We start from the raw sequence: 10,375 nt of genomic DNA on the forward strand, positions 1-10,375 counted from the left end.
TTGTAATTTGGCTATAGTTGAAGTACTTAGATTAGATGGCATGAGGAGATAAAAACAAAACAAAGGAAGGTGTTTCATTTCATGTTTCCAAGCTCTGGTTTTGAGGAAAAGCATGATAGAGGTGAGTGAGAGGGCTCGGGGAAACTGAGATAAGAAGGGAGAGTGCTATGGAGAACTCCATGTACTAATAATATCATATATGAACCAACACTCTACTTGGTGGACAAGCAAGAGAGGAGGAAAGATGAGTAGAATGAAAAATATAGTAAATTTTGTAGGATGTTTTACTATTGTATAAGGAAATATGAGGTGAATTTAATTCGATTGAGATTTCATCCAACTATTAAAATTGCTTTATTATAGAAAGGAAATAAAACAAAGGGTAAAAAATGACAATTCAGGAAAAAATTGGTAAACTCGTGCACCCATTTCTTCATTGCTATGAGGGAAAGTCATAGGTTTCGCGTGTTAGATGCAAACTTTTATCTATCCCTAGCAACCAAATACGGTTAGCTATGCTCTCTCCGAACTTTCTCATACCTAGATCTTTCTTCGCTAAATTGACACAAACAAGTAAAGTGTAAATGATTGCTAGAAGTGTGTTTGAATTCCAACGAACACATTTCTTAGATTCCAAAGCAAAAGAAATTACAGGAATACAAAATTTGATGATGGCAAAACATAAAATGAAATTTTACTGTTAGGATTTCATCAATATGATAAAAGACAAAAATCAACATTTAATGAAGAATTTATATCTTAACTCATCAATAGCAAAATACAGAGATTTTTATAAGATAATGGAAGCATACTTGAACCAATGATGAGGTTGATGTTGAACTGAACTCATGACAAAATTGATAGTAAGTTAGTAACTATGGATGTTCGTATTTAGGTAGTGTTTGGTCCAACTTTTTTATAGTTTAAAAGTTACTTATAAGTTAATGTTAAAAAAAAGAGCTTTAAAAATAATGCTAAAGTTGTTTGGTGGTTTTCATATTTTTACATCTTAAATGTAACATTTTAAGTTAAAAGTTGTTTGATCAATAATCAATATCTTTTCACATGTACTCATCTAAAAATTGTGTTTGGCACAACTTTAACTTAAAAGTAAAAAATAAGTCGGGTCAAACACTACCTTAGCTTTATTTTAGTTTTGTTTGTATGACCGACAATCATGCTATTGATTTTCTTACAAGCAATGCTTCGTCTTTTTTTTTTTTGTCAAAGATGCAAAGGTTATCATTCAAAATTTGTCTAATTGCAAAATCACTTCTTGGAATGCTTCGTCTTTTGCGAGTTCAGTTTGAATTGATGAGCGCCCTTCACCACTTTGCAGTTTGCTCTTATGTTCTTTTCAATAAAATGGCTTGTGCGTCAAATTTTTTTTAAAAGGTCCATTCCACCCCACTTAGCTCTAATGTAGGTGGGCTAAGGTAAATATGCTCAAATAGCCAAAAACAAAAAGCCAACGAGGCCAAAAACCAACATAGCCCTGTTAGACTAGCCCGTGGGTCTCAAAAGTTTTTAAAATCATCAAAAAAAAAAAATTGAAACTCTTGTAATTTAACTTTTTAGAATATCGCTTAATATTAAGTTTAATTATTAAAATGGAATAACTGTACTAAATTATTTTGATATTTATTTTTAATTCAATTTGCATCCATTAATTTTTGTTTAAAGTAGTCAATTCAATTAAGAATAAACATTCGGCATGGAAGCTGTTACATCGGACTAGACTAAGCCAAGCAATTCTTGAGGAAATTCCTCAAGCCAAACAACATCACCAAAATTAAAAGAGAGTTTAGTCAAAGCATCGGCGACACTATTCCCGGTACGCCTCACAAAAGAAAACGAAAAAACATCAAAAGTAGAAAACAAAACACGATAATCCAGAATCAAGGAAAGTACAACTATTTCATTAATCATTCTTAATTGAATTCTTTTTTCAATTTCTACTAACATCCTTCTTTTTTCAATTTTTGGTTTAGGAAAAGTACAACTATTTCATTAATCATAAGCTAAAATGTCTACAATCAGGCGTGAGCCACACGCATAAGTGGGACTATCCCACCACAAGTTATCAACATGAACATAAGCTAAGACTTCAATTATTTGTTTTTTTAAATGTCTAAATTCTTAGGTAAAGTTTGAGTTAAAAATCATCATAATCATATGTGAATCAAGTAAGATAAATGGTGAAAATATGAAATTTATAATCTACATATCTTAAATATTATTGATCCACCTATACAACCCTCCATTTTTTTAATTACTATTACAATACAAATTCTTTTTCATAATTGATTGTGATTGTGATGATTAATAATCTACTGCAAAAGAACATGTTTTCCCAAGAGGGATGGCTTTTAAGTAATTCAATAATTGATTGCCCAACACTCAAACATTTAGCATGGTTATTTTAGTAAAATTGAAAATTATTTCTCTCAATTCAATACTAGCCCTTCATTTCATTGTATCGCTCTGAAACTAGTCACTCCTTACACACGAGGGTTGTTTCGTTCTACCACCGTCGCCATTCCATTCACCTCTTCCCGTTTCTCTGCCGTGGCTGAAACCAACGCCGGAGGAACCCTCAACTCTGCTGCAACGGTCTTCCTTCCGGTGATCAGCGCTTCCGTTTTCAGAAGAAGTAAGGATTGCAAGCTCGTTTAGCTTCACTGCAACACCAAACTGTATCGTTGATTCTCACTCACAATCACTCATACTTTGAGTTTCATTGCACAAATTTTGAACTATTGAACTGAAGGAGATAACAAATTGGTACCCGCAACTTTGAGCTGAAGCTTCAGGTAAACAAAATTCTTAGCTAATTTTTTTTTATTCTTCCTATATGTGATTGAGACTGAGAAATTTAGGTGCTGTCTGTGTGTTGGTTTTTCTCTGCAATGTAGTAGCTCTCGGCCTCGAATCCCTATGGAACTCGAGGGCTTCGCCGAGGTCATTGTGGCCGCACATCCCTCATATGTAGCGGGTGGAAGAAGCAATTAAGAAAAAAAAGCTTGCAATGCCCTTTTGTTTGAGGTAAATTATCTTGTGCATTCTCATAGAACTTTCTTTCTTTTGATTCTGAATTTATCTTCTAATATATGAAGAAAATTTTCATATATTGGCAGTGTAAACCGAAGCTGTGAAAATGACTAAGCTAAAACTAGTTTTAGAGTTGGTTTAAAGCTGGTTGAAACCTGTTCTAGGACCAGTTTAGAATTGGTTTTTGTTCTACATCCGTTTCAGAGATGATATTATTAATGTAGGCAAGCTTTAAGATTTGTTGATAGGGTAAACTTGTTCTATCCCATCATATGAAATATGCTCAATACTGTTTAAACAAGTTTAATAACTGGTTTGGAGCTGCTAAACAGTTACAAAACCAGTGTTAGAACTGGTTTAAAATGGGTTCATAGAAGTAGTTTTACTTTGGTTTGGTTAGGTTTTTAAAAAAATCCAAACCATGCACACCCCAGTGAACTGTTGAGAACTAGTTATCTGCTAACAAATCTAATATGAAAAAGAAACACCATATACTTGTTCAATGTCCATGATAATCTAGAGTATTGTTCTTTTAATTGTTGTCTACGTGCTTTGCTAATATTCTATTGTTGCCTCTTCTTCAACAGTGGTGAAATTGCACCTTCGTTATCTGTTGTTTGTCTGCAATGTTTCTTGCGCAGAAGTGGACTTGTTGGGTGTCTAGGTCATAAGAGAAACTTTCGTAGCAACACCAGTATGCATGCTTCTAATAACCCCTCTAGAAGATCCGGCTCTGTTGACAGTTTGTTGAAATACACGTCCAGCGAAACTTATCCGGTCCTTCAGGCTTCCAGCCTGCAACACTGGTTTAAAAACTGGCAAGAACTTAGGAAATACAAACTGACAGCTAGTACTTTTGCTGGTGCTATTGGATTTTGGCCGCGGCGAAGGGTTCAGCTGTGGCTAGAGAAGATTGGTGCTATTGAACCATTCCATGGAAACCTTGCCACCTGTTGGAGCAATATCAAAGAGGAGGAAGCACTTGAAAGATACAAACTCATAACTGGAAATACCGTGCTGTTTCCGGAATTTCAGGTCTATAGTGTAAAACCAGAGGACGATTGGCTTGCTGCTTCACCGGATGGTGTAGTGGTGTATGAGTTGCCTTCTTCTGGAGTCCTAGAGATAAAGTGTCCATATTTTAATGGCGACAAGAACAAAGCTTTCCCTTGGTCTCGAATTCCACTTTACTGTATTCCTCAAGCTCAGGGTTTAATGGAAATTCTAGGAACGGATTGGATGGATTTTTATGTTTGGACGCTTAATGGTAGTAGTCTATTCAGGTTATATCGTGATGCAGAGTATTGGGATGTAATGAAAACAGCACTATCTGATTTCTGGTTGAATCATGTCCTACCAGCCAGAGAGTTGTATAGTAGTAATGTCATAACAGATCCCCTTTATCAATTACGATCACTAAGACCAGCTCCGAGACATGAATTATGTAGTTATATTGTTTATAAAAGCAAACATATCGTTGATAATTCAAAGTTGTTGATGAGGGAGATTAATGGGAAACTGCAAAATTGATACCTGCAGCTGTTAGAGGAGAATCATTAACAAGTTCTTTATTATAGATACTATGACATTTGAGTGGTTAGATTGAATCAATATAGTTTGTGGAGATATTGATTTTGCTTAAGGCTCTGTTTGTGAGTCCTATTTTGAGGGGGAAGGAGGGGAACGGAAGGGAGAGGCTTCCAACAAGCCCTCCCCTTGTTTCTGAGTTTTTAAAATTGGGGGGAAGGGGTTTGGGGTATTTTTAAAACCCTCCTTCAGACACATTTTGAAGTTCCCCCAATTTGGGGGTTAAACCTGCGAAATGACATTTTTGCCTCACAATACGTTAAAATAATTCATTTCATTATCATTTTCTTCTGGATCGGTTCTCAGCTGAGAAACCCTTGAAGAGCTTTGTATCTCCTCCTAGCCCTCTCTCAAAACCTGTCTTCTTCATCAACAAGGTATGCGATTTCTGTTGATTCTTCTAGAATCTCTACATTGATTTGTGATTCCTTCTCTTTCCTTAGCATATACGCTTGTCTTGTGCTCTATGGAAGTGACTGTGAGTCAGTGATTTGAGTGATGTTTTTATTTGCAGTGTTCTGGCAGCCTTGGTGAAGAACAAAGTTGTGCCTGATCCTTTTTGGAGCCTTGGAAATGAGGCAATCTTAGATATTGCCGACTCTGGAAGAGACTATTACACTTTCTGATTCTTTACTACCTTTCACTGAAAGCTGGTAGGTTAGGAATTCTGCTCTGCTCTCTCTTATTATACCATTTTAGATTGATTAACTGGTCTTCAGTGCTGTGTGCACCTGTTCCCCTCTTCTCGCTTAAATATCGCCGTATAATGTTGCTCTTTTTATTACGGATTTCTTTTTATCTCGAAATTTAGCTATATGTTAATTTTAGTTGAGCCAAATTGAAATGTGATGCTTTGAAGTGAGTTTATGGACTTGGTTTTCAACCCAAATAGCATTCAGTGCTTTATAAAGTTCAAGAGTTTGCTTTGAACTTGTTTGTTGCAGATTTTGAGGTTGAATTCTTTCTTTGTCCACTTCTGGTTGATCAGAGCTATTGTATAGAGATAATTTCCAGTGAAATGTTAGATGATGAGGAAATCTATGTTAGCTTCCAACCTATGTAATGTACTAAACTTGTTTGATTAGTCAGCTGAACGTGTTCTTGTATGAATGATCAGGTATGATGCTTTCTAGTTCTCACTTGTCACTAGTTATTTATTTATTTGATTGCCATATAATGCTCATGATGCTTTCTAGTTCTCACTTGTCACTAGTTATTTATTTATTTGATTGCCATATAATGCTCATTCATTTGTAGTTACTTTGCTATTTGTAATAACAGAACTTAGCAGGTACTTTTCATATGAACCTGTTAATGCTGAAGTGCTTCTTTGTAAATGCTTGACTACAGTTTCCTAATAATGCTCCTGGAATGTTTATAATAGCTCTGAAGCCTTCAAAAGATTCATCTTACAATTTTGAAATTGGGTGGGGGTAAAGGGAGTCGTCATTGTTTGGTGGTATGTAAAAGGATAGTCGTATTGGGAAATTGCAAGTTTTTGTTTATGTTATTGAACTTAGGGCATTCAACATTGGCCTAATCTCCCATGTTGCAGTTTTTTTTTTCTTTCTTTTTTAATTTAGTTTATCCATATAGATCTCCTAAAGTTCTCTATTCCTTAGTCCTGTTTTTTGTTTATTACATGAATGCACAAAGTAAATAGGTCGAACACAAAACAATGCTCATTCATTTGTAGTTAACATAATGGTCTAGTTAGCTATGTAGTTTGTTTTGGATATCACTTGTGTTAACATAAAACACATTCATTTCAATTTATGAGAAAAGTTTCGTTCACTTTTTACCTCGTAGTGAGTATTAATGCTCGTTAGCATCAGGTATTCAAATATACCACTACTATAAAATTGGTGCTTCGACTTTGGATCAAAGAGGCTTTTCCTATAGGGTTTTAATTCATTCACACCCAACTTTCTATTTCATTTCATTTTCACTTACTTTCTTTTCTTATGTCTCTTCTTTTTCTATCACAACATTTATTATATCTCTCATTTCTCTTTCTTTTCTTCCTATCTCTCATAAGTATAAGTAGAAACCGAGTGTTAAAGAAACTTTTTCCTTCTAATAAAAGAAAGACACAAAATGTGACATTCATTTGAAGTGCTTACTACGCATGGGACTTGTCTTTCTGTTTACTCCAAGTGCCTCTAAATTGAATCTAAGGGGCATAGTTAAACATCAAAGCCAAAACATAAACGAGAGGAGGTGTTGGGATTCTATCCGAAAGATGCACATATTGCATCAGAAAACTCAGAGTTCTCCAGAGACAAGAAACAAATCAGGAGAAGTTATCATAATGAAGAGAAAATGAAAGGTGATTAAGAGTGAATGAATAGAAGTAACAAGTGTGCGGATTAAAAAGTACCTAAGTGGCAGAAGAATGATACATGGCACATTTAGAAGAGGGACTAGCCCAATTTTGTATCAGATTTGAAAGTGAACAAAGAGTTTTTGGGCCCCTTCGACAAAAATAAAAACTCTCGGTCCCCACAGGCCACATCATATACTATATATTGTTACTAGTATTTTTTTACCCGTGCATCATATTCATTTTTATTTATGTTGTGTGTTTTTATGATTTTTGTATTATTTTCTAAAATATATTTTTGTATTAATATATTATTTTTATATTATAACTTTTTAAGGGTTTTTTTGTGATAAATGAGTTTTTTTGTTTGGTCGTGGCATGGTGATGAATTTAGTTTGTTTGCGGTATCTTGTCTCCCTTGAGATAACACCACACACTTTTAACTTGTCTTGTTTTACAACCCTTTTCGTTTGCGTGTTTTCATGGAAATATAGCGAATTGTATTGCCTATATGCAGGATTTTATCTGTGATTTTTTTTTTTTTACCTTTGTTAATGTTGGTAGTGCGGATATCCTCAAGTCTCTTTTCTACTCCATTCGGGAAGATCGAAATAACATGTTCTGTCACCAACGTAGCTTCGTTGGATTCTTTGTTGTGACGTGTTGCTGCATTTCGTCCATCTTTGGTGTCAACAAATACCTCATATGCGCTTAACCTCCAGGGAGCTTCCTCCGGCCTGGGCTCGACCTTCTCCAGATGTTGTGAATGTCAATTTTGATGCTTTTGTTTCGACATCTAGTTCAGTTGGTTTTTGCTTTTTGTTTTGAATTAATTTTTTTTCTTGAAAATTGTGATACTATTTTCATGGAGGTTGAAACTTTAAGTTGCAATTTTCATTCCACAACAACCAACGTTTCCACTTGACACAACAACTTCTCCTCCAAAAGTTGGTTGAAACTGTGCTTATTAGTAAGTATTGTAATATTATCTCTGAGTGTTCTGTCTATAACTTCAAAATAATGCTTGTAAGTAATGAGTTATTCGTCCTTTGATCTTATCGCTGCCGTTAATGCTCTCCATTTATGTAGTATGCAAATGGAAATGGAGTTACATATGTGAAAAGGTTTTTCCCCTGGGCTTAATTCTTAGATTTGGTGTCATGATTAGACACTTTGATGTGGGATTTAAATACAATCGTGAAGTTTATAAACTTCTAAGCTTCTACATAACTATTTAGTTAATGACATTAGTTGATAATATGTAACCACTTTTTTTCTGATAATATGTAACCACCTTTTTTCTGAGGGGAGTGTAGAGCAAAGAAAACGTATTTAAGTTTATAATAATAATGTGTAACCAATATGTTTCAGCAACATTTCTATCTATTTTATAAATTTTTTAGTTTTAGAATTTAAAATCTATTTTTAAAATATAAAATTAATGTACTGTTAAATTTTATTTTTTAATTCTCATATAAAATGAGGTAAATATTTTTTTATTTTATAAATTATATATAATAGTAAGTACACGTAAATGGAATTGTAGAAGTGGAAAAGTTTTTCCCTTGATTCAATTGTTAATTTTTTTGTCATAATTAAGCACTTCAAAGTTGGATTTAAATTCAATATCTAAGATTTTTATTTTTTTTAGCTTCCATATAACTCCAAAAGGATATCAATGTATGAAATATAACCACTATTTGTATGCTTATATTTATAATTTTAAATATTATAATCAATTGATATGTAACCAACATGATGTTCTAAGACCTTCATGGTAAAAATAATAATATTAAGTTTTAAGACTTATTTAATAATTAACAATTTGATATAATTTAGTTTTTGTTCTTTTTAAATTAATAATATGTAACAATTACTTTTATTTTTGTATTTTTAAGTTTTAATATTTAAATTAATAGATATATAATCAATATATATTTTAAAAAATATTTTAATAAATAAATGTGTAATCCAAATGAAGTGTTAAGACTTATTCTAATTAAGTTTTGTTATTTCTTTCATTTTTATTTGTAATTTGTAACCGCTATTTTCACTATCGTTTTAAGTTTTAAGTATTTTACTTAATAAATATATAAACAATATGTATTTTAAAGACACATTTTAATAAAAAAAATTATTTTCTTAATTTTTGTAGGCAAATGATAATAAAATACAAATGTGTCTTCTCTAGAGTTTAAACCTTGGTCATTCACCTTCAATTTTTCTTTAATGTTATTTCACTAAATACGTTATCATTTTCAATTAATTTATTTTCATGTTTTTATGTGTTTTTATGTTTTTAATGTGTTTTCACTAAATACATTATAACGTTTAATATAAAATTTTGATATGAACTAAACTTACTTGTGTGGTTGGCAGAATATCAAGACGAAATGAATTATGCATGCGAGCTTTATCTTTAAGTCATCTTCCTCAAAGAATGTAAAATATATTATTGAGATTTGGGCACATGCAACAACGTTAAGGGCTAAGAAATAAAGTCAAATTTTGATGAAGATGTTGGATTGAGAAATAGTTTATGTGAGAGAAATTTTTTCAGAAAACACGGAGTTCATACGTACATTGAGATGGATGAACAATATCAGTCATTTATATAGTAAGCAAATGAAAATGAAGTTGTAGAAGTGAAATGATTTTTACCCCTTGGACTTAATCTTTAAATTTGGTGTCGTTGGACTCTCGAGAAAAAAAAAGGGAAAACAAAGAAACATTATCCATGAATCATTACTAAAGGTAATTTTAAAAAAAATCATCAAAGGTAGATAAAAGAACATTAACCGCTAAGTTATTGCCTCAAATCAAATAAAAGTATTAAACAATATAAGTTTCTTTTCTTGAAGAAAACAATGTATATCAGCTCAAAACATATATAATTTAGTTCTTAAATGTCTCAACCACATATCATACTAAATTTCAAACGCCTTTAAGACAAAATACCTAATTATTATGTGCAAAGAGGTTTAGAGACAAAACTAAACTTCAAATAACAAAGAATCTAGACAAACTCATCCACGCTCCATTATTTAAGGACATAGATAACCCATTAGTTTCCATCAACTTCTCTATAATATTCTTCAACACATTGTGTTTCAATTTTAGTCTTAAATTTCTATTATGTTAATAAATAGATATTAATATGCACAACTTTTAAGTTAAATTTATAGATTTAACATTGGTTTGAAGTAATTCAAATTGATGCACTTGTTGATTTAAAATTTCCCTACCTTCCTACCCCCTCCCAATTTTGTTTCATTGTCCACCATTCTTATATATCTTGCATAAGAATAAATGGATGGGACAAAATAATATTAATTTTTTAAAGATAAAAAAAATCATAATAAGAGTAAGGGAATGGATACCACATCATGTAAAGATAACAATCATGATTTGGGA

General features: G+C 32.4%; 1 protein-coding gene across 6 annotated transcripts; it reads left to right on the forward strand.

The window, feature by feature from the left end:
- Nucleotides 1–2,462: 2,462 nt before the first annotated feature.
- LOC130722942 (uncharacterized) lies at nucleotides 2,463–6,600 on the forward strand. Of its 6 annotated transcripts, none has more exons than XM_057573836.1 (5): nucleotides 2,463–2,813; nucleotides 2,916–3,045; nucleotides 3,639–5,015; nucleotides 5,153–5,755; nucleotides 5,920–6,600. In XM_057573836.1, exons 2-3 carry the CDS (start codon nucleotides 3,029–3,031, stop codon nucleotides 4,579–4,581), a joined length of 960 nt encoding a protein of 319 aa, XP_057429819.1. In that variant the 5' UTR covers nucleotides 2,463–2,813; nucleotides 2,916–3,028; the 3' UTR covers nucleotides 4,582–5,015; nucleotides 5,153–5,755; nucleotides 5,920–6,600. The 6 variants fall into 6 exon arrangements, with proteins under 6 accessions (XP_057429819.1, XP_057429820.1, XP_057429818.1 ...); XM_057573837.1 differs by having other exon boundaries at nucleotides 5,989–6,600; XM_057573835.1 differs by having other exon boundaries at nucleotides 5,153–5,295; nucleotides 5,583–6,598.
- The last annotated feature ends 3,775 nt before the right edge of the window (nucleotides 6,601–10,375 follow it).

Source organism: Lotus japonicus, chromosome 6 (assembly GCF_012489685.1).
Source record: "Lotus japonicus ecotype B-129 chromosome 6, LjGifu_v1.2".
NCBI lineage: Eukaryota > Viridiplantae > Streptophyta > Magnoliopsida > Fabales > Fabaceae > Lotus > Lotus japonicus.